Source organism: Mytilus trossulus, chromosome 9 (assembly GCF_036588685.1).
Source record: "Mytilus trossulus isolate FHL-02 chromosome 9, PNRI_Mtr1.1.1.hap1, whole genome shotgun sequence".
NCBI lineage: Eukaryota > Metazoa > Mollusca > Bivalvia > Mytilida > Mytilidae > Mytilus > Mytilus trossulus.
The window spans coordinates 23,269,773-23,296,073 of NC_086381.1; the positions used below are offsets into that span (position 1 = coordinate 23,269,773).

General features: G+C 31.8%; 2 protein-coding genes across 3 annotated transcripts; both read right to left on the minus strand.

Annotated features, from left to right (window-relative positions):
• Positions 1-828: 828 nt before the first annotated feature.
• Positions 829-4,071, minus strand: LOC134683715 (gastrotropin-like). The gene is made up of 4 exons (XM_063543030.1): positions 3,876-4,071; positions 2,918-3,093; positions 2,251-2,364; positions 829-1,080 (listed from the first exon to the last, which is right to left on the minus strand). Exons 1-4 carry the CDS (start codon positions 3,949-3,951, stop codon positions 1,027-1,029), a joined length of 420 nt encoding a protein of 139 aa, XP_063399100.1. The 5' UTR covers positions 3,952-4,071; the 3' UTR covers positions 829-1,026.
• A 6,898-nt stretch (positions 4,072-10,969) lies between these two features.
• On the minus strand, positions 10,970-24,486 carry LOC134685334 (lysozyme-like). 2 transcript variants are annotated; one of them, XM_063545015.1, is made up of 6 exons: positions 24,320-24,486; positions 17,776-17,894; positions 16,378-16,468; positions 14,415-14,452; positions 13,091-13,202; positions 10,970-11,242 (listed from the first exon to the last, which is right to left on the minus strand). In XM_063545015.1, exons 1-6 carry the CDS (start codon positions 24,441-24,443, stop codon positions 11,037-11,039), a joined length of 690 nt encoding a protein of 229 aa, XP_063401085.1. In that variant the 5' UTR covers positions 24,444-24,486; the 3' UTR covers positions 10,970-11,036. The 2 variants fall into 2 exon arrangements, with proteins under 2 accessions (XP_063401085.1, XP_063401084.1); XM_063545014.1 differs by lacking the exon at positions 24,320-24,486 and adding an exon at positions 18,979-19,197.
• Between the last annotated feature and the right edge of the window lie 1,815 nt (positions 24,487-26,301).

Below are 26,301 nucleotides of genomic sequence, written 5' to 3' on the forward strand. Positions count from 1 at the left end.
CTGCACTTCATTTTGTGCATATATGATTAAGGTTGCTCCTTAAACATATGTTATTTACGCCTGGTAATCGCACAATATGATTGGAACACGCCAAATGGCATTCTTATTTATTTCACCTAGCCTATCATTCAATTGGAAATATCTTTTCGAAAACAAACTTTCTGTGAGGATTGCATTTGTCAAGTTTGTATATCCCCCGTGTTTATAGTCATTATCACTATTGTTGGTATTTTTTGTTTTGGCATTTTAGAAGGAAATAAGCATAGAAAAAAAACATATGAATTTTTCTTGTTCACTCAATTGTGTTTAATATAACATTTCATCAGGTATGCACGAAGTTATTAATCTTGAAAGGTAGAAAAATAAAAACAAACCCAACATGAATAATTCTACTCAAATTTACATAATTTATCAACTTGAAATTTACACACCACATTTATCACTTAAATCTGAATCATGCTAATACCTGTCCGATAACTACTGGGTTGATTGCACGACTTTGATAGTGTACGAGGAGCTGTATAGATCCAGTGGACGTAAAACAAAATAGATCTTACTGTTCAGCACCTAACCATGTGTCTCAGGAAAACATGTTCCTTGATTAAAAATTTGGTTTCTTTAATAACTATCAGATATTTCACTTTCTTCCTAGGTTTAGAATATTTTTGTTTATGTTTACTATATGTAATTATCAACTGTCTTGTCTTCATAGCTAAATAATATTTTATAATGTTATATAATATGTTTATTTGGGGCACTCACCCTAGAACTTTTTATCAACCGGTTTGTTTCAAGAAAATGAAGGAGCAATACAAAAAAAATCCCATAAACTGTTTAGGTTCATTTTTTATTCATTTACTAGCTATCTTATTGATTTCTGTGTTTCGTAATGTTCAAATGGATAGATTACAATATTGTACGCGACTATATTGATATTCAACCGGATTGAAGAACACAGCCATCACTTGAATAGTCACGTCTATAATTACACAAAGATCAGAGACATTCATAAACATTAATGTTCTGTCAACATCTTGTCATCTCAGCTGTCATTTCAGTTCCACTCTCAAGAAGCATTGTCTACAAAAGAAACATAATCACATGCTTAATTTGTTATGTGTAATAATAGTGCAGAAGAGCAGAATTTTGGCATAATATTAAAATTCATATCTGATATATAGAAATGTGTAATTTTGATTCCAGTAAATTGTATTCTTTTAAATTGTTTGCAATAATGTTAAAATACGACACTGAACTAAATGGCTTTTAACAATTTCTGACTATTACTCTTTTACTTTTTACCATTGCTGTCGGGTTCGGTCAGTATAGTTTCTCCAACTTGCACAATGGTTCGTAGCGAGAAATGATTTCATCTATTTTTATTACAAAAAGAGTCGAGCGTTTTAGTTATCTCGTTTGAATCATTTTACATTGTCATTTCGGGGCCTTTTATAGCTGACTATGCGGTATAGGCTTTGCTCATTGTTAAGGCCGTACGGTGACCTATATTTGCCAATGTCTGTTATTGTTTGTCTCTTGTGGACAGCTGTCTCGTTGGCAATTATACCACTTTTTTTTTATTCGTAGAGAGGCTTTTTCGGAGTGACAAAACTTTTGAAATTGATGAAAGTCAATCCTTTGGAATGAAGTGGATTGTTCTTAGTTTATCAAATATCCATTCCACTTTTTGTTTTTGTAATTTACACATCAAACACAAGCACATTAATTTTTCAATCAAAAAGAGCTATTACTTTACAATGAACAAATAACGTTTCCCTGTTGAAAATTCGAAACAAAATAGTTTACAAAAGTATTGGCTGTTCACCGGACATGATTTTATTCAATTAAACATAGTAAACCCAATTGTTTTATGAGCCTCTTGATTATTTTTCACTAAAAGATTGCGATTTTCTTCGAGTTGAGCATCTATTATCCGCATGGTGCAATATTTCGAAGCGTGTTGAAAACAATTGAAATATATATATAGGTAGGTTTAGATTAACCAGTCTTTATTATTTATCATGTATTATAAGTATTCAATATGCCATTTCACAATCCACAACATGCCTCTCATAGTTAGAATGCCAGAATATTGCATTGGGAGCAGTCTAACCAAACTTCATGAAAGATGTAATCAAAATCTTGTCAAGTAACCATTTTTTCGAATACTTTGTTTGATCGTTTGTATTGTTTTGTGTTATATTGTTCAACCGAACACCAATAATATCTACTATATTGGAATATACTTACTGCAATCATTTTATCTCCCTTTATTTCCCTTACAACTGTAATTGATTTCCATCCCATCAATTCACTTTGTTCTTTCATTGTCATTTTACTGTCAGAATCAATGGTTACTGTAAACTGAAAATATTGTGTTTCAATTAAAAAAAAATCATTTGACAATTTTTCAGTTTGCATTTTACGAAAATAATATTGAATCAATAAAAGCCCTGGTTAAAAGGACCGGTTTGGGTTTTTTTTAATTTCCAACAGTCTTGGTCTAACAAGCTGTTTGTTATAGACAGACGGTCATTGTCATCATTGTCAAAACTTTCTTCGTTATGATAGGAAAATAGTTAAATCAGTTCTTTTCTGATTGGGTCAGGTTCAATATCACTAATTTGACAACAATGAAACAGTATAGTAATACGTTCAAGAAACTTAATGATCTTATTTTATAGAAAACCCAGTTTGGTAGTTAATCGACATGTTTTATACTTTTAAAAAAAAAACTAGTTTAATTATAAGAATACATTAAGTGTAATACAGCAGAAAGGCTATTTCAACACTATAACATAGTTTGCAAAACAGCATGATTATTTTTTAAATCACCATACAATTGTAATCTATGCAAGCAGCAAGAGACTTCTAATGAAATCTTCTACATTTGAACAGCTAGGTTAGTATATTTTACCTTAACACCTTTTCCCATTGGACCAGTTGTAACAACCTCCTCTAAAGGCTTGAATTTATAAGATTTGTTTGGTGTAACATCGCTACATGTATCCAAAACCCAATACTCCCCGTCACGTTTGAATTCGACAGTATTCTTTGCATTTCTAAACTTTTCAATCAGTTCATCAGTAAGACCTAAAATAGTATTTAACACATCAACAAACTCATAACATGTGTAGATGGATCAAACTTCCATGACACATTCTTATTACATAGACATTTTACTACCACAAGTGTATAACTATTTGTTTATTTTCTAAATAAGTTCATATTAGTTTTGCGGTAATTGTATGTTTCCTACCACAGAACCTAAGGATTTTCATAGGAAAATACAAAAAATATAAGTAAATCGATAGACCTTATTTTAAAGCAGGCATTTTTTTCACCTTTTACATTTAGGAATCTGAAAATATTCTTAATGAATAGAGACATATGGTCAGTAAAGACTTAAATGATTTATACACTTAAAATTGTTGACAAATGTAGTGCGTCCTTTTGATCATCTTTGTTTTTTTCAAATCTTAGACATGATGTTTCATTATCGAAGTATCCAAGAGAACCGTAAATTCATATTTCAACAAAGCCACATTTGTCATCATTGCTATAATATGACAGAAACACACGTTAGTTGGTATAATGTGTTGGAATCAAATTTTGAATTGTTATGATAATGTCACTTTTATATAAAGAATATTTGAAATTGACTCAATCATTTCCGATCAACTATTATGTTATAAATACTTCAATGATTATGTTAATATAGTTATCAAAGGTACCAGGATTATAATTTAGTACGGCAAACGCGCGTTTCGTCCACATAAGACTCGTCAGTGACGCTCATATCAAAATATTTTTGTTCTGTGACATGAAATGATATAGAAATATTTCATTTGCTACTACTTATAACATCCACTTACCTGATTCCTTAGCGAATGTATCATAATTTTTGTATGAGGTACCGTCACCTTTCCATTTTCCAATGAATTGAGCCATTTTCAATTTGAAATAAAAACGTGCTTTAAAATCAAACTCCACAAATCGAATGCAGCTTTTCAATAAAATAACGCCTACAGTTTCAACATTAATATTGGCAAACAGTGAATCATCGTCCCAGTTATTGACAAAGTTTTAAGTTTCACCTGTCCACCTTATTTTGTTGGGGTTTTTTTATTTTTAGAAAATAACGGTACAAGTTGATAAAAATGAATCATCGTACAGTTTATTGACTAGACAGCGAATCCAGTGTGTAAGATTTGTGAATTGAAAAAGTTTTATTAATACTTCTGCCATGTTCAGTTTTTCAACTTTCATCCGCAGTAGGGCAGAATCAATTTGCGTCAATTGCATTTTTAAAAAGGTATTAATTGCGCCACTATCTTTTATTTTGATGGTATTAATTGCGCCAATAAATGAAATGAAATTGCGCCACATTTACCTGTAAAAAATGTTTTTTACCTATAGCGTACCTGTACATGTTTTACCTATATCATAAGTATTGTGTAACGATGCGCAAAGCGGGATAATTTTATTAGGATCCGAAGCTAATTTAAAATTTCTGTGTACAATGTCACAGGATTTTTTTTGCTGATGATAATTATAAATTTTTGTCAAACTATTTCAAACAATTTTATACTTTACACGGCTTTATATGAACATTATATTCCCTTAGTATTTTGTCTGTTGCCGTCAAAATCAGGAGCTTGTTACGAGAAAATGTTTTCCCCACTTGGTGAGAGTTACAAGAACTGCCGGTCCCAAATCCGGATAAAGGAAGAGGGAAGTCAATCATTTGGTTGTCATATATATAAATAAAAACAAAACACAAATGATGCAAATGATAGCTATAGTTTAAAAAATTAGGTGGCGCAAAAGAAATATTGGTGCAATTAATTTATTGCGCAAATGACTTACTTTTTGGCGCAAAAAGATATCGCCCCACAGTACATATCTGATTTATACAAGTTACAGTAGTAAGCCTGATTTATTTCCAAATGCATTTATTTTAGACAATACAATAGAATTTTTTTTTTAAATCGTACCTGCTCTATCTCAAAAAGATGTGTACATTGTAGTGCAGTACTATTGTGACAAATAATATCACTTATAGAACCTTCTGCATTTACTAGCTCTTAAATATTGACAATTCTGTGTAAAGAGGGTATTAAATTCAGTTTGACAGCTTCAGACGTACTATGTTTTTACCGTTTGTAACCAAGATTCAGGGTCTTCTTTTGTTAACATGTATTGCCATCCCATTGCTTAATATTTGATGCATTAAATATTAAGAAACAAATTGGGAAAGTGCATATAAAACAATGCAAATTAAAACTCTGTTCACACTTGGGACTATGGACGATATCTTCGACCAGTATACCGCTGTTCAAAAGTAATAAATCGATTAATGAAATATGATTTGGTTACAAACTCAAACCGAGGGTAACACAAAAACTACAAGAGGAAAACAACGGAGTGACAAAAACACTGATTTGCAACCAAAACAAACGCCAACATACATAGAAACAAACTATTTGGTAACAAATGTTTTGTTCCTGGCTTGGTACAGCTAAAGAAGATAACATATTTATATGTTTACAATTAGCTTGAAGAAGACGACCGACAATCTCAAGAGAGTTATTACACTGCAATAACCATGTTTGTTTAACAAAAAATCACAAGCTTCCGTCTATGTGGATTTTAAACATGTAAAACAAATCAAACGGTTTTTAATCATTGATTGTGCTTTACATACCAATATCCACAGTTTTAGTTAAGTCAATAATTTTGTGTGTTACGAACTTTTCTGTGATGATAATTTTCTGACTGAGCAAAACACGACATTTATCGACAAGATTGTTAACTAACAAAAAAATGCAATGTATCGAGCATTTTTCAGACCATTTGTATTAATTCCCAAAAACCGCTTGATCCCAAGGTTACTCAAAATAAACATGTAATTATCATTTTACAAAATACAAGGTTCTCTCATCTCCCTCTTCTTTGAATCCTAGCTTTAATTTGTCAGATATGAGTATGTTTATCTTTTCCTGATAATTACGTTGATCAAATGTTAGCATGTTATCATTCGTTTAAGTTACTATCACGACTTAGTTATATATCAAACTTCCCTATTTAATTAGTTATGTTATAATAGATTGATACACTTGATACTTTACTGAAGTGTCTAACATTACAACAATATATCAACGTTAAGATAAAATCTGTACGTAGGATTTGTTTCAAATATTTTACTTAACATGTGTTCCTGTCTGTATAAATATGAAGGATTATCGATTGACAATTATCAATTACAGACCAAGCGAGGTCAAAATCGTTAAAGATATGCCTGTTTCATGATATCAAATACAACAGAGATTTCATTGTTTCCAATATGCCTCAATATAAACATGATAAACACCATTCAAATGATAAGGGATTATCAAAAAACGTATGTCATTAAAAAAAACTGACAACATCGTTGCCGAAAAAAACTAAAGGATAGTTCAAACAAAGTGCTTCAAAACATTACAGACTGAGAAACAATTAATCCACCGAACATCGACGGTGATCTCAAGTGTGCCAGAAGAATAAGTATGCTGATTTAAATGGGACAAGGTTCTTGTTACCACGATAGGGTCAACCAAATTATGATTGCGGCTGTAAAAATTAAAATCACAAAGACACAGAACTTTGAGGCAAATTCAAAAAGGAGAGTCCCCAATCACATGGCAAAATTAAAAGTTCAAACACAACTTACGAATAGATAACAACTGTCTTATTCCTTACCTGGTACAGACATTTTCTTATGTAGAAAATGATGGAGTAAGCTAGGTAAACCTCTCACAATTATTGAAGAGATAACTTCAGTATTACAAAAAGAAAGAAGTTGGTTAAATGACTCACTTAGAAGCTGGGACTATTTATAATGAAAATCATGTTAAATAAACAAGCTCTAGGATATCATATCAACAGGGAGATATAATTATACACTTAATTTACAAATGCTGCATTTATATTGCTCCAAAATAATTGAAGGTTCACAATAGAAAAACTTAAATCATATAATTTTTTCTTTAATTTTTCATTAGTTCACAACCTAAGATTATGTAAGCTGTTCTAGATATAGCGATTTGATTTATTAAATTGTTAAAACTATTAAGGGCATACGATACAGTTACAGAGGAAGTAATAACGTTGTTAACGTAAATTGTTATTTTCGCGACGTAAAACTATGGCTTATCGGGAAAAGATGCAGTTTTCAACTGATTTTTATCATTAAAACTAATTTATCTTGAAAACGAGTTAATGGACCCCTCTTTTTTAAAACGGCAATTTGTTTCATTTTGCAAGGAAATTATGTGACCCAAAATTTATAAAACTGTAAAGAGTGGATTTTTTTAAATTTTGATAAAAAGGCAGCAAAAAATAACGTTTTTCCCTCAATTCATGGACATTTGATAAATATGAGTTATTTCTGAATAGAAAAAAAAAAACAATTAGTGTTTATCTTTTAAAATAAAAAAAGTTCTGTCTTTCTTTTGAAAAAGAAAATTCGTCCAGAAATCTGAATTTTGAGCAAATATACAATTTTTTTCAAAAACTCAAAAAAGTAGCACAGGTATATTTTTAATTACATATTTGATTTAATCAGGTGAAACATAGCCTATATGCAAATTTTCATCAACTTGTAAATACAGGATCAAAACTGTATCGTATGCCCTTTAGACGGTCAGAGTTACGTCCGCTTAAAGTATAATTGAGTTGTTAGATCTGTTTCACTTCATATTGACTAGATCATAGTTTGTGTCATATGCTGTGAATCATTTTCCATATATGTCAATCTCTGGGGACATCTGCAAATTCATACAACTGTTATCATATACTCGAGATACATGTACATGTAAATTGCCGAGTGCTAGTAAAAAAAATCAAGGCTAAAATCGCAAGAGGTTTTAATATGTACTGATAAAGATATCTATTTATAAAGATATGTCTAGACTATCTTATTATCAAGAGTTTTCTACTTAAAGTTTGTTTTAAAATATCAAAAATACTTAGTCTTGACAAATTCGTTTATAGGATGACTTTAACCGGTCAATATTCATTGATAAATAAGATTAGGAAATAATCACTTATTTTATATTTGATTAGTCATAGATCGTCTACTTTTCTAGTTAAGTCGTTTGTTTTTGTGATAAACATGTTTGTTTTCGTTACTATTTTGAGGTCAAAAGTGTAAGAGAATACTAAGCTTAGAAGCGACAAAAAATGAAAATTTTCCATTCAAAAATATGATTTTGGAAATTTTTATTGAAATCATTTTTGAACTGAGTACACAGTAACAGCTAAATATAATTTTCAAATCTGGGTATTTGTAAACAATAGCAAAATGGTTTGTTAATAGAAACATCCGTTATAGAATTAAAGTTTTAGTTTTTGGTGAGTGCATATTTTGTAAAAAGCACAAATATTTATCATAACATGACTTCACTTCACGAAAATCTCGGTAAAATATTATGATTAAGCACCTTCCGCATTGATGGATCTATATTGAGAAGTTATTATACTACAATGTGTTCAAGGAAAATGGAACTAGCAAGATAAATTAGATTAGTTACCATGTTTTTTTCTTTTTTTTTATTTCTTTTTGTGTGTTATAAGGTGGCTTGAGCATGATTATTATTTGAGCATAATATGTGATATTTCAAAATAATCGGTTATTGTGGATGATATTCCATAGTCTTTAATACTTTGAGTTGTTTTCTCTTCAACATTTCTATTAGCATTTGGTTTCAAAATATTTTAGCATTGCGCTTCACAAATGATACATTAATTGCTGCAATTCATATCTGGTGCAGTTCAAATTGTGGTATCTTCAATTTGAATATCAAAATAATTTTCAAGAATTAATGTATGCAAAATGAAATTAGACATGTCTTTTACGGTTAAAATGTACTCTTGTGAATGATTGTTTACTACTACTAGTAAATCCTTTTCAGTTATATATTTCCCGGTAAAGATGATGTAGATGACACATGAAGTAAAATTGAAAGTTCATTCAATGATTCAAATGATCCTCTAAAATATGTTTAAATAATTTAAAAGAAAAAAGGAGCAAACTAATATCAAGTTATTGAATTATTTATAATAATTGCCATTACCAGATTTAGCTCTGTTAAATTTATATTAAAGGCTAAGGTCGCTCTTAGCAATGACTATGGTTGTTAAATTTGATATATGCTTTTTGTGCTTCTTTGTTATATATTTGGTTGTTTTTGTTCTCATTGAGATTGTGACACAGTGATGACTTCTGTAACCCTGTTTTGACAATTTTACCAGTTATGTCTGTTTTGTTCCGGTATCGTTGTAAATATAATTAAGTTAGGTGCGACTATCATACAAGTGAGAGGTTTAGCGCTATAAACCAGGTTCAATCTACCATTTTCTACATTTCAAAAAGCCTGTACCAAGTCAGGAATATGACAGTTGTTTTTTATTCGTTTTATGTTTTTCATTTGATTTGGAAACTTGATAAGGGACTTCCTGCTTTGAATTTTCCTCGCAGTTCAGTATTTTTGTGATTTTACTTTTTGTTGCTTTCGCTTAATCCAAAAAGACATTTTCGACATTATTTTTTTTTTGTATATCGATAGAGCGAAAGTTTCATACCAACATTATATCTAGATCTTGTTGTTGTACAGTATAAAACTTGAACCAATAAGTTGGAACATTGCATACATTAAAGATCAGGCAAAAATACAAAAGAAGTCAATTATTTGGAAGATACGTCATCTGTATACGCTGAATCCTAATATCATATAATGAATTGATTGAAGGCACACAAGAGCCTTAGTGAACGTTTGTTTCATTTTTATGCGAAAATATTAAATTCATTTGAAAAACGAGACAAACAACAACACAGTCACAACGTGCTTTAGATTATTTCAGTAAATACAAGAAGATATCAAGGTGGCAGTCAAAACCCAAAAGTTCAAATAAATACCAACAACAGATATCCCCTCCCCCCTCCCCCCCCAAAAAAAAAGAAGACATGAAGACAGAATAGACTAGTAACAGTACATTCATCTCTCTACAGGAATGATTTTGAGACGTGATGCCGTTAAAAAAGAGACCAGCTCTGGATGTTCCAAAAGGATACCAAGCTTCTGCTTCGAGAATAGCACCAACATGCACAGCACTACAAGTTGTAATAAAAGGGTCATAAACGATATAATTTTAATAACCGCAAGACATAAATTTGGGCAGGGACATATAGAAAGTGGCTCGTTTGAAACGTCCCTTTCCCAACAAACATGACTGCGGTATCCCAAACCATTACAATCAAACAGACACCTCTTAAGCATTATGTTTTGCTATCAGGTGGTTCAGGGTTCAGGGATGACCACATCTTATAACTAAGTTAGCACATTGCGATTACATCGGATGTACAAACTAAATAATTACCTGGAATGCTATTTGAAGCTTCTAGTGGTTGCCATATCTTGCTTTTTCAATTATATATCAGAATACGTCAAATTCGATTCGAGAATGCTTATTACAAATTTGACCCTCACCTATTTATACATATCGCATGTGATATGTCAACTCTAGATATGTGTATGTTATCAAAAGTACCAGGATTATAATTTTATACGCCAGACGCGCGTTTCGTCTACATAGGACTCATCAGTGACGCTCAAATCAAAATAGTTAAAAAGCCAAACAAATACAAAGTGGAAGAGCATTGAGGACCCAAAATTCCAAAAAAGTGCCATTAGTCGTGCTCTTACAAAGACATTTATTGTGTGTAAGTCATTTATACCTATATGAGAAGGGCCGTCAAGAACCACAACACCTTTATATCGAATGAGACTCATACCTTTGCAACGTGATGCAAAGGAATAATTTAATATTTGAATAAATAAGCTCCAAAGTAATGTGACCCGATCAGACGGTTCTTGAAAATTGACAAACAAAAATATCAAAGGAAAAAAAGTACATAAAACTCGAAACGTTGTTATTGACATTAGTTTATTCAAACACCATTCAAATCAAATTACTTTATTTGTGGAAAATTAAGTTTAACTGTTTGCGCTGCATCCCTTACTCTGAATATGGGACCAGTAACCCAGAGTGTTAGTGTGTTTGCACCCTGCTGGTCCTCCATTGTGCATTCTGGCATAACTCTCACAGTTATGTGCGCATCCATAATGATTGATGTACCTAGACATATATTTTTGGACACACTGAGAAGCACAATGTTTATCTTTGGAGCATGCTTCTAAACCTGTTTGGAATAAAAAATTAGTTAAGATTAGATGTTCGTTAAGGTATTTAATAACAAACGACTATTTTTTACTGTTTATACCTCGCTAAGGCGAAGGGGCATTAAATGTTACCCTTGTCTGTCCGAATGTCCATCCTACAATTAGTTTCCGTTCACTAACTTTTGTTTGCCTCAACCAAATCTAATGAATATTTTGGTACACAATTCTTATCACCGTAAAAGACGAATGAAGTTCGATTTGGGAGGGCCATTTTTTACAATTCTCTATCTACGTCTCTTTATAACATTATATGCAAGTGGGGCTCCAGTTGTGTCACATGGACACATGTTCGTCTTACTTCACAACTGATTTACTTATCATGATTTAATTTATGTTGAAAGTCTGTTATATAAAAGTTCCACTGCATTAAGTTTCACAAAAACAAAGTACAATAAACAGAAATTGATAAAAATGATGTCATGGTCATATCCTGACAGACAGACATGTGCACCTTACATTAAAACTATACACCAACTTTATTTAGCCTTAAGCATATAGTATATGAGAAATAGACTTACTTATAAAAAATGACAATTGACCATGCAATAAACTATGAAAATGAGGTCAAGGTCAGATAAACCATTTCAGACATTAGGTTAAACATACCAAAATTCATGAACCAAATGTAGTTGACATATAGTTCATGGTATCCAAGAGAGATGAAATTCAGATGTTAGACCTATGCCAGGCAGACATGTATATCTTGCAGTCTGTCTGGCATTCATTCCATACATCAAATACAGACTAGAGTTAACCTATTGCTACTATATATAAAAACAAACAAAATCACTTTAAACCATTAAAACGAAGTCAAGGTCAGATGAATTCAGCCATACAATCATTCCATTGATGATCCAATGTTATGTCAAAGAACGTCTGTAGTTTTTGTAAAAGTTATATAAACATACCAAGACTTTGTTTATAAATATTCCGTATCAATTTCATCTTTATTGCGAGTAGAATTGTTCTTTTTATTGTTTTATTTTTTTAGCAACATTATATATTTATTCATCAAATATGCTTGTTACATTGTTACACCAAGAAACCCAGCTTTTCTTGATGTATCCTGTTATATTCAACTGATTGGCAATGCCCAGGTTAGCAATCAGCTGCTAGAATATATGTATAAATTTCTTGAAATACAATTGTGCAACATTATGTTTTATTCTATCAATCGTCTAAACTTCTTTTTAGTGACTTTAGTAAAAGATGGCGGGTATCTTGTTCTGTTTTCGTTGTATCTTTTTATGCATTCTTGAACAAAAATTTGATAAACATTTACCTTTGTCATTTTCTGATTAGATACATAATATGATTTGTATTTAGAAAAACCTAAAATTGTTAGGAAATAATTCAGACCAAAATAATTTTTGTCAAAAATTTAAAATCCAAAGATTGCTTTAATGATACTCTAAAATTTAATTTTGATTTTATCATTAACTCATAAATTCTTTTCCAAAAATTTCCTAAAAATCGACAAAAAATAAAATAAGGTGGTTATAATCTTCTTACATACATTACATATACTGTCATTCTTATGTTTCGCTTTATACAATTGTTGGTTTTATGAATCGTAAAAGTTTCCATCTACATGTTTATATTTTTAACTTTATTTTCTTCTAAAACATATAGCTGGTTAATACTCAGCTTCTCATTAATTTGTAAAATACGCATCCATTTTCTAACATCAATTGATGTTTCAGTTTTATCTTCACAAATTAACTTATATATTTATATTTGTTGAAAAGCTTGAATCCTCAATGTAATTACCTTTCCAGATTATAGCGGGCGAGACAAATGTAACTTACTTCCACCTGGTTTTCCACAGTCCTCCCAGTAAACCTGTTTTATTTGCATGTATCCACAAGAATTCGAATTTACGTCCCATTTGCAATCCAGTGGTCTGCAACCGGATTCCAACTAAAAAAGTATTTCGACAAATATACATACATTTGTTAAAGCGATACTGTATACAAATCAGCCTAAATAGTATATAGCATTAAGATTGCGCGATTTGAACATGCGTGTATACATTGTCACCCGTAAATATAAAATTTCAAATTTGACACACTTCAGGTTAAATATTTATAACAGAGTAGATAAATTTAAGAACTAACTGATACATTTCAGTTTATCAATAAAGAAAACGGGTTCTTTTTTGTTGTTTTTTATGATGGGGGGGGGGGGGGGGTATTTAGTATTATTCAACTTCATTTGTGGGGGGATATTTGAAATAAAAAATGCAGCCTGTGAACGTTTTTTTACTTGACACGTTGTATCTATTTATAAAAAAAACGAAAAGAAAATTATGATGTAAACTAACGATGCTATCAAACTTGTTGTGTATTATCCCCACCGGATAAAGGTATCATTGACCTTGTTTTCTGTTCATTATTTAAGAAAACTACATTAATGTACATCTATACCATTTGATAGGTACATGTATATTTGTAGCTATAATTGTGTGTTTTACAAATTGTGACTTGGATAAAGAGTAATCTCATTGGTACTCATACCTCATCTTCTTTAAATATATCTAAGTAGTGTTGTTTTTCTCAACCCATCAGCAGAAAACAAGACCAAGGGTACATATAGCCAGTGGTGATGATAAACAGTGAAAATATAATAAAAATATTTATTGAACAATTTACATAGAGGATGAACGACTGTGCGAATCAAATGTTATAGTTTTGGTATTAGATAAATAAAATCATCATAGATACCAGGACTAAATTGTGTATATACGCCAGACGCGTGTTTCGTCTACAAAAGACTCATCAGTGACGCTCGAATCCAAAAAAAGTTTTAAAATGCCAAATAAAGTACGAAGTTGAAGAGCATTGAGGACCAAGATGCGATGGAATTATTTTTGTATCACAAAAAACAGTGTGTCTTCAATATATGTGAAAAGCGTATCGTTAAAACTAAACATATTGTTTAATGTAACCAAATTATTTACAAAACTTTTTATGAATATGAAAACCAGCAAAATATGTTTTAGTAAAAGAAATTGATTTTTAGTTTTCTTGTTTTCAAAACTGAAATAAATGTAACATGACATCACCAAAGTCATGTTCAAAGGCCAATAACTCTGACATATTTTAATTCTCATACTATATATTTCATACTTACATCACAAATACACTGCATACACTTGTCGGAAACTACTCCTGAAATAAGAAACAAAAGAACAGATTTATGGAGCAATAATCCATAGATCTAATAAAATCTGCCTAGTTTATTGACAATGTCAATGAATATATATTGTAAACAGTATTATTACTGGTCTACATTTGTGTATATAAAAAGTTAGGTTACAATTGGTGTGGTTTATGCATTATTTAAACCCCGAGTCCACAATTACTCTGCTATGAAAAGTCGTCAATCTTTATATTTAGCATTTTATAATGCATGAAAAGCAATTTACTATGGAAACATACAAGGTTAAATGAGTACGTTCCTTTGGACGAGAATGGGTGAGTATGTTCTAATTCTGAAATTATTGTATTCTGATCCAGAGTCTGTAAGAATTGTTTTAAAAGTTCATAGATAATATCAACTTATAGTGATAACAATAAGATTAAAAGTACGTTTGTGATCGTTTGTGCTAAGCTATGGGAATAAGAAAAAAAAAATTCAGTTGAAAAAGCAGGAGGATTTGTTTTAGATCGGTTATTTATTTTTGTAAACTAAGAGGACAGATTATTCATTTTCTGCTCTATTGAAGCAATATTTTTCATTTTCTATTCATTTTCACAAATATATTTATGATATTTAAAAACATACAATTTTTAAATTATTTGTTTATTATAAATAATACATTTATGATCAAGTCATTATGTACATTTTAATCATAATTAATCAGAATTGATCATCATCCTGTGCAGAAATGAATCTTTTATATTACCAGCTGCATATTCATGTATAGCATACATACATGGAATTAAAGTTTGGTAGTAACTAGCCTCTTTTAAAAGTATTGGCAAACATATTTCGCCGAGCGGAGCGAGGCAAATATTTGTTTGAAGGGTTTTGCAGCCACTGAAGGCCCATGAAGCTATGGAACAAATAATGCAAATTCATGCTTTCTGAGTGTTCCGAAGACCCTTTCATAATCTGAAAATGCAAGTTTCAATCTAATAATTTTTTTTACAATATTTGGTCTCAAAGAAAATGTACAAATTCAGTGTAAGAAACTTAAGTTATTAGGGACAACATCAAAAGACCAATGTGCATGATGACCCTTCGGTTTTTAGGCATGATCATGTTGGCGCGTTTTCTTATTGTTCGCTGGCTTATTGGTCGCTAGCTTGATTCATCTTATTGTTCGCTGGTTTATTGTTCGCTAGCTTGAGTCTGGTTGCATGATGAAGCAAAATTGGAATTCACAAAGTTGAGTATGTGGCTGCTGGTTTTTTTCAACTCGTGATCAAGTTCATAACAAAATTAATAGATTACAAAAGGAATGCAACACCAACAGAATACAGGAGGGCAATCAATGAACAATAGACAAATTAATAAGAAACATTTATCCCGAAAAATAAGGGCTACGTCTGACGGGGAAAACAGAACTTGCTTCTTGCAATGCACTCGGCTTGAACACAATTTGATATGAAGACAAGCGTTTGGTTTTGAAATTTCCTACATGAGGCATTATTTTCCTCAAAGTAGTACATGTAGTTACGGCCCTGTTGAAATAAAAGTGAGGTCAGGTTTCCTAAGACAATATACCTCAAGTTAGTAAAACCAATTTTCAGACATTTCAAGTATATCTAAATAATATTTATACTTTTATTATAAAAAAAAATGGGAAGTGTTTCCCGATTTCGTTTGGGGAAAAAGATGAATTTATGAAGAATCTGGTGTCATCTCATACTTTCGATTAGACTTGCTGAGTTATCTTTTTTTAATACACTGCAAGTGAGGTAATTTATTTTCAAACTACCACAGAACAAACCATTTATTTTTGTGATTATCAAGGCTCAGTTATTTATTTTCAAAATCCCCCCCCCCCCAGGAATATCAGAAGCGACACACAAAATGAGGTCTTCTCGTTTAATAGTACAAATGATTGTGTTCTTTAATAAAATTATACCTGCTGCAAAAGTTCCACTGTGTGTTGACACACTAGCACTGCAATGGGATGCCGTTGATGTCTGCAGTAAACTTCCTGCGACATACGCTAGCTATATAAAACGTTAATTCCATATAAAAAAAATTTTCTTAATTGGATAACTTTCCATGTAAAAACATATATATATATATTATAGATCTTTAAAAAAATCCGTAGATTTTGTATGATTGCTAATGAGACAACTATGCACCAGAGCCTAAATGACAAATCAGTCAGCAACTACAGGTCACCATACGGTCATTCCGACAAAGAAACTATAATATTGACTTATCTAAAAATATCTGGATCTTAAAATCAAAACTACTGTAGATTCCTACATATTTCAGTAATGGGTTGGTGTTAACAAATCTACACTGCTAGCAAAAAAATAGCATTGTCTTATTCCTTTTCGCTGTTTAGTTGTCATCTTAAACAATGTACAAGTAAATTCCAAACATCAAGACTCGCGAGAATAAGAAGATTACCCCCCCCCCCCTCTTTATTTACACCGGAAATGAGAAGCGAAAGATTTTAAAGGGACATTCAAATGAATCAATGTTTTACTTATCTACATATAAGGTACACATGTACATGTATATTGACTACCTTGACAACTGTCAGAGAAACGGAAATTTATCTGATAAGAACTTGTACTTTTACAGGAAATATATAATTGATTTTCCTTCAGTCAGGTATTGTCAGTTATACGTTTATACAAAATATTCCACATATTATTGGGTACGGAGGTCGTTTGAGTGAAATGTGTTGCGTTGTGTTTTTGTTCTATATGTATTTGTATATTCTTGTCTTTTAAATTTTGCTTATATGCTTTGTCTATTTGCTTTTTTGTGTTTCTTTGTTACATATGACGTGGCTGTTTACTTATAGATTTGTACATCCCATCATGATGTTATTGAACAATGGTAAATATTTGTAATCTTGTCTTTCGTTTTTGCTAATGTGCTTTGTCTACATGCCTATTTGTGCTTCTTGTGTTACATAATTGTTTGTTGTATAGTGATTATAACACCACTTTGACTGCTGTACCCTTAGTTTTGACATGTTTACCTATTATATTTGTTTGTGTTGTTCATACATCATTGTCGTTATAATGGAATTTCGACTGTCATACAAGTGAGAGGTTTAGCTAGCTATAAAACCAGGTTTAATACACCTTTTTCTACATGTGTGAATATATGTACCAGATAAGGAATATTACAGTTGTTGTCCATTGGTTTGATGTGTTAGAGCTTTTGATTTTGCCATTTGCTTAGGGACTTTCTGTTATGAATTTTCCTCGTAGTTTTGTGATTCTACCTTTTGCTCTTTAGAAAGCATTCTATAAATATATATATTTAATTTTATTCATAGGTGCCATACCTGTCCATGTACGTGTTGAAGTTGATACCACGTGTATCCGTCTGCTGTGTGCATGTGACCATTGTATTTATAACATTCACCAGAATGTACCGTTCCTACTATATTACCATGTATACTGGCTGAAAAAATTTCAAGCATAGCACTTGATATCGTTAAATATATAAAAAAAATCAAGCTAATTACGTTTTTTAATAATCTTTTCATTTCTATTAAAAACAACAAGAAGATGCCCGCGAAATCGCGGTGGAATTGGGCCAGTGTTTGAATCAAATAGTTTTTACATTTCGCGCGCAGAACATCGACTGAGCATACGCGAAAGCGTATAAGGCATACATCGATAACGGTCTCCAAAGAATATTTTCTACAAATTGGCGTTTTTTTTTTTAAATTGTTTCAATGGGAAGTTCAAAGCATTACATTTAGGGAGCTATCATTTGATATTAGGGGGGCTGGGGTTTATATGAAATTTGAAAAATACCCCAAAAAAGATAATATGACAATTTATGTAAAAAAAAGTCATGAACTTAACAAAAAAGGCAGGACCAAATGGAGTTAAAATAGAAAGGAAGGACAACATTTTTCTTCTTTGCACCCCATCCCCTCCTCTTCCCTCCCCCCTGCTTCCTCCCTCGAAACATAATATTCTGAATCCAGATTTTCTCCTTATCTAATAATAAGAAAAATTATTGATAGCGACAGAATCCTTGTTCTAAACTGTCCGCCTTTAAAATTGACTTGTCTGTCGCTTGAGCACAGTATTTAGGAAACTAGGAAGCTATAAATAATTGAATGATTTCACTATGTTTATCCTCCAGGGGCAGATATTTCAGACATATTTTGGCTCCCTCTCATTTTGACGACTATTAAGGCGAAATGAGAATATACTTCTGTCATTCAAAATGTTTACGAACGAAATGGAGATGCTAATGTTCCTCTTTAGTGATAAGCCTGTTAACAACGAGGCACTTCACCAGTGTGTTCGACTCAAACCTCTATTGAAAAAGATTGTCAATTTAACTACCGAAGGCAGGTGGTTCTCTCCGGGCACTCCGGGCCTGCCACTTTTAAAAACTGACCACAACAAAATAGCACAATAGTCCTGAAAGTGGCATTAAACACCAATCAATCAATCAATCTCGTTTAGAGAGTATATACTGTGTTAAACGTACACCTTTTATCGTTTAAATCAAGTTAATGTACTACCTGTATGTCGTGCATTAACGGTGCTACCAGTAACACAGACACATGATCCTGTTGCAATTTGACCAGAGATGTTGGCTCTAGCAGTGGCTACGATTACGCTTAATATCAGATAAAATCCGACCATTTTGCTGTCCTTTGTTCTAATGAACTATCTTTCTGATAAACTGTCTTTATATCGGTCTCATGATAACGTGACAAACCTTATCTAGTGTTTTCTTTTAAAGTCATGAACCGTCATAAACAATGTCAAAGAACTTTAAATTTGCTTTTCAAAAAAAATATGTTATAGTACTGAATAATAATTGAAAAAAGACTAAAGATGATTTCAAATCACTTCAGTTTTAAGTCTGGTTATGTCAAGATAATATAAAAGAAGAAAAATGATGTATTGATTCATCTATTAAAAACCCTACACGATCTTGGAAAAATCAAAGACAAAAGAACATCCCTTTCTTTGACATTCTTCACTTTCAATGTCCATAGCACATAGTACATGTAAAGCTTTCCCATATATACATGATATATGCAAAATCTAAAACGTGTTCTTCATACTTTTGTTTGCTATGAGCGTTCCTGATGAATATAAGTCCAGAAAAATGCTTCAAATGCATCGAACTTTTTAAAGTGTTACTAAAGTTTCATTTTCCAAACCAATGGTAGTGTTATATTGTACATGTCATGTATCGTTTACATAAACAATCATGACTAACTTAGCTTGAATATACTGACTGGTGTTGAATTTGTACATACTAAATTGTATATCAACTCAAGTTATGACCTGACTTTAGTTCAACTGGTTCAATGTTATTATGTAATTGTCAATTACATAATAACATTGAACCAGATAACAATCTTACTGTAATACAATCGTGTATATGTGACTATAACGTATTATTAATAAAGGATACTCGTTAACACGTCTATTTGTTTACTGAAAGCACATGTGCTTAAATCAAAATATGTTTATGTTTGCAATGATTTGATAACAGTTAGCTATTCTCTGCGCATGAAGTGATAATCATATAGTTTCTAACTAGAATTTTTGCGCTGCATTATTGTAAAGGTAGCGAATGCGCATGTGTGGATGAATGAATTTGTTAAATTCTGAGGAGCGTTTAAAGAAAGACTTTTATCCTTTTATATATTGCATTTTATCTTTTTATGTGCTTATTTTTTTTAACTTACATAGATATAGGAAGATGTGGTGTGAGTGCCAATGAGACAACTCTCCATCCAAATAACAATTTAAAAAGTAAACCTACATAATTTTGATTTTTTAACCCTGTATGCCTACATTGCCTATGTAAATTTTTAAATTGTTTGTATGCACATTGAACGACAAATTTATGTGACGTATATAATTTTTCTGACGTCAGACACTCAAATCAATCCATGTGTTCGTAGATAGGTTTTTGTGTCCTGTTAAATTGTTCCCTCTTAAAAGTTTTGGATTCTCATTTGTATAACTTTTGGACTAGTTTGAATCTCGGTCTATTTCTGTAATAATTCTTACATACTTTTGATTTTTTAACCCTGTATGCGTTCATTGCCTATGTAAATTTTAAAATTGTTTATAATCCTGGTACTTTTGATAACTATTGTATGCACATTGAACGACAAATTTATGTGACGTATATAATTTTTCTGACGTCAGACACTCAAATCAATCCATGTGTTCGTATATAGTAGATGTTTTTGTGTCCTGTTAAATTGTTATACGATGATGACTGATGTACCCATATTTTGACTATTTTATTAATTTTGACTGTTTATTTAACGCATCATGTAAATATAGCGGAATTTGATGAGACTGTTATTAAAGTGAGAGGGTTATCGCTATAGAACCAGGTTAATCCACCATTTTCTATATTTGAAAATGCCTGTACCAAGTCAGGAATATGACAGTTCTTGTCCATTCGTTTTTGATGCGTTTTTTTTTTTTTTTTTTTTTTTGATTTTGCCATGTGATTATGGACTTTCGAAATTGATTTTCCTCTGAGTTCGGTATTTTTGTGATTTTACTTTTTCCATTATAGGTTAAAGTACGGCCTTCAACACGGAGCCTTGGCTCACACCGAACAACAAGCTATAAAGGGCCCCAAAATTACTAGTGTAAAACCATCCAAACGGGAAAACCAACGGTCTTATCTATATAAACAAAACGAGAAACAAGAAACACGTATATATTACATAAACAAACGACAGCTACTGTACATCAGGGGCCGTGTCAACGAAGCTGTCCTAGGACTAAGACATGTCTTAGGATGGTCTTAGGACACGTCTTAGTCCTAAGTCGGGTTAACGAACGTCTCCTAAAATAAGATATGTCCTAAATTTGGTCCTAAAGTTAGGATATACAAATAGGTGTCTTAGGACAGTCCTAAAGGTTACATCGTCCTAAAACGTAATAAAACAATAAATATGGCATAAACTCAATTTCGTGCTGCCTTTATTTTGGAGCCTGAACAATACTATCATCATAAGCAACATATTTTAAATAATTCAAATATGGGGAAAAGTTTATAACTTCTTTTTTTTACCTGATCCCGATTCGATATATGTAATGAAATCGAGTGGACACAAGGACAAAACTAGTTTATGTACTAAAATTGCAGCACGAATATCACAAAGTTTTGTAAACATTTACTTTTGTTTTCGTATTAAATTCATTTATATCTTTTATCATATTTAATAACGTATTTATTAGTATTCCGTAAAAGCTTTAACTTTTATTTTGCGTTAATTGTTTTCTATATTAGAGTCAATCATACTCCCTCTCTTTACATATAGGTTCTAAAATACAATTCAATCTTTGTCATACAAATCTCTACATATATTTTCAATACACCTTATCGCTATTCCCGGCTGACCCTGCCGCTTGAACTTTTGACGTCAACAACAATCACTTTTCCATTGTGGCGTCAGATATTTTGTTTTATGACGTCAACATTTTACGGGAACCTGTGTGAAATTCAGCAATGGCGGATAAATAGCGATAAGGTGTATTAAATAAATGTGTTAGGATGGTCCTAGGACCATCGTAGTTAGGACAGTCCTAAGACACCTTTGTTTTACATCCTAAGACATGTCTAAGACACGTCCTAAGACCATCCTAAATAATGTCCATTCGTTTTTGATGGGTTTTTTTTTTTTTTTTTTTTTTTTTATTTTGCCATGTGATTATGGACTTTCGAAATTGATTTTCCTCTGAGTTCGGTATTTTTGTGATTTTACTTTTTCCATTAAAGGTTAAAGTACGGCCTTCAACACGGAGCCTTGGCTCACACCGAACAACAAGCTATAAAGGGCCCCAAAATTACTAGTGTAAAACCATTCAAACGGGAAAACCAACGGTCTTATCTTAGGACATATCCTAGGATACTTTCATTGACACGGCCCCTCGGATTCCTGACTTAGGAATGGTGCAAACATTTGCAGCGGGATTAAACGTTTTAATGGATCCAAACCTTCTCCCTTTTTCTGAAACAATAGCATAACATCACAACATAGAAAAACATACGATAAAATATCAATTGGCAGACTTAACTCAATCAAAAAACGTATGATTACACAATGAACGAATAAATTTGATCTGCAATATCTGAATACAAATGCACAGTTAATTAAATATTAGAGACAAACATTATCTTGTGTAATCGTTAAATAGACATATTTTTAAATTGCTTAAATATTGACTTTGCGATTGAAATGTAATAACCATCAATTAAAAATGAACATGGCCCAAAATCTAGAAAATAACAGAGTACAATGTCAGGAACAAAAATACATCTGTCCATCCTGCGGCGAAGAAGATTCTTTAAATACCATAGGATGTAAAGGATGTATCACTAGCACTGTGTCGGCCTAACAAGAGCTGATATACATAAGCTTGGCACAAACTCACCATTTATCTGCTTGTCATGTAATGAAACTGATCTCTATGATCCAATGTCCGACAGCACTATATATCCTTTATGTGCCAGTACAGAAGAAAGTTCTTTCTTATCAAAACATATTGTGTACCTAAATCTGTGACAAATGTGTCACAGATGTGTCACATGCGTAATACCCATGTTTCTTGCCACGCATGGGAATTATGCGTGGTACACATCGTCACATGCGTTTTAATAACGTACAAAATTAACCATGTTTTCCCACCCGTACTCAAAACTTGATGATCTCTATAATTCTTCTTTTTAAATACTACATCTTGCAGTCATCGGTGTGTTCTTTTTATTTAAAAAATGTTCCGAATTATTATTTATACATGTAATTTGTTTTATTACGTTTTTTGATTGAGTAAAGTCTGACAATTGATATTTTATCGTGTGTTTTTCTATGCTGTGATGTTATGCTATTGTTTCAGAAAAAGGGAGAAGGTTTGGATCCATTAAAACGTTTAATCCCACTGTGAGCAGAACATTGACTGACCATACGCGAAAGCGTATAAAGCATAAATCGAAAACGGTCTCCAAATTTGAATATTTTCTACAAATTGCGGAAAAAAATTAGTTTCAACGGGAAGTTCAAAGCATTACATTTAGGGAACTACCATTTGATATGGGGGAGGGGGGGGGGGGGGGGGTGGCTTGGGTTTGTATGAAATTTGAAAAATACCCAAAAAAAAGGCAAAATGACATTTTTCTGTAAAAAAAAATTAAAGGATGAACTATATGAAATGAAACCGAATGGAGTAAAAATAGAAAGGAAGGACAATATTTTTCATCCTTGCACCCCATACCCTCCCTCTCCCCCCCTCCCCCCTTTCTTCTTCCCTCGAAACATACTATTCTGAATCAAGATTTTCTCCTTACATAATAAGGTTAAATTTTGAAAAAGAAGAAGACAAATTATTGATAGCGACAGAATCCTTGTTCTAAACTGTCCGCCTTTAAAATTGACTTGTCTAACTAAGAAGCTATAAATAATTGAATGATTTCACTATGTTTATCACCCAGGGGCAGATATTTCAGACATATTTTGGCTCTCTCTCATTTTGACAGCTATTAAGGTGAAATGAGAATATACTTCTGTCATTCAAAATGTTTATGAACGAAATGGAGATGCTACTGTTCCTCTTTAGTGATGAGCCTGTTAACACCAAGGCACTTCACTAGTGTGTTCGACTCAAATCTCAATTGAAAAAGATTGTCAATTTTAATAACTACCGAGGGCAGGTGGTTCTCTCCGGGCATTCCGGGCCTGACACTTATAAAAACTGACCACCACAAAATAACACAATAGTCCTGAAAGAGGCATTAAACACCAATCAATCAATCAATCTATTATATACTGTGTTAAACGTACACCTTTTATCGTTTAAATCAAGTTAATGTACTACCTGTATGTCGTGCATTAACGGTGCTACCAGTAACACAGACACATGATCCTGTTGCAATTTGACCAGAGATGTTGGCTCTAGCAGTGGCTACGATTACGCTTAATATCAGAAAATATCCGACCATTTTGCTGTCCTTTGTTTTAATGAACTATCTGTCTGATAAACTGTCTTTATAGCGGTCTCATGACAATAACGTGACAAACCTTATCTAGTGTTTTCTTTTAAAGTCATGAACTGGCATAAACTGGCATAAACTGGCATAAACAATGTCAAAGAATTTTAAATTTGCTTTTCAAAAAAAATATGTTATAGTACTGAATATTAATTGAAAAAAGACTAAGATGATATTTCAAATCACTTCAATTTTAAGTCTGGTTATGTCAAGATAATCTAAAAGAAGAAAAATGGTGTATAATTGATTCATCTATAAAAACCCTACACGATCTTGGAAAAATCAAAGACAAAAGAACATCACTTTCTTTGACATTCTTCACTTTCAATGTCCATAGCGCATAGTACATGTAAAGCTTTCCCATATATACATGATATATGCAAAATCTAAAACGTGTTCTTCATACTTTTGTTTGCTATGAGCGTTCCTGATGAATCTAAGTCCAGAAAAATGCTTCAAATGCATCGAACTTTTTAAAGTGTTACTAAAGTTTCATTTTCCAAACCAATGGTAGTGTTATATTGTACATGTCATGTATCGTTTACATAAACAATCATGACTAACTTAGCTTGAATATACTGACTGGTGTTGAATTTGTACATACTAAATTGTATATCAACTCAAGTTATGACCTGACTTTAGTTCAATTACATAATAACATTGAACCAGATAACAATCTTACTGTAATACAATCGTGTATATGTGACTATTACGTATTATTAATAAAGGTTACTCGTTAACACGTCTATTTGTTTACTGAAAGCACATGTGCTTAAATCAAAATATGTTTATTTTTGCAATGATTGATAACAGTTAGCTATTCTCTGCGCATGAAGTGATAATCATATAGTTTCTAACTAGAATTTTTGCGCTGCATTATTGTAAAGGTAGCGAATGCGCATGTGTGGATGAATGAATTTGTTAAATTCTGAGGAGCGTTTAAAGAAAGACTTTTATCCTTTTATATATTGCATTTTATCTTTTTATGTGCTTATTTTTTTTTAACTTACATAGATATAGGAAGATGTGGTGTGAGTGCCAATGAGACAACTCTCCATCCAAATAACAATTTAAAAAGTAAACCTACATAATTTTGATTATTTAACCCTGTATGCGTACATTGCCTATGTAAATTTTTAAATTGTTTGTATGCACATTGAACGACAAATTTATGTGACGTATATAATTTTTCTGACGTCAGACACTCAAATCAATCCATGTGTTCGTAGATAGGTTTTTGTGTCCTGTTAAATTGTTCCCTCTTAAAAGTTTTGGATTCTCATAAATTCTATGTATAACTTTTGGACTAGTTTGAATCTCGGTCTATTTCTGTAATAATTCTTACATACTTTTGATTTTTTAACCCTGTATGCGTTCATTGCCTATGTAAATTTTAAAATTGTTTATAATCCTATAATATTACTTTTGATAACTATTGTATGCACATTGAACGACAAATTTATGTGACGTATATAATTTTTCTGACGTCAGACACTCAAATCAATCCATGTGTTCGTATATAGTAGATGTTTTTGTGTCCTGTTAAATTGTTATGCGATGATGACTGATGTACCCATATTTTGACTATTTTATTAATTGTGACTGTTTATTTAACGCATCATGTAAATATAGCGGAATTTGATGAGACTGTTATTAAAGTGAGAGGGTTAGCGCTATAGAACCAGGTTTAATCCACCATTTTCTACATTTGAAAATGCCTGTACCAAGTCAGGAATATGACAGTTCTTGTCCATTCGTTTTTGATGCGTTTTTTTTTTTTTTTTTTTTTTTTGAGATTTTGCCATGTGAT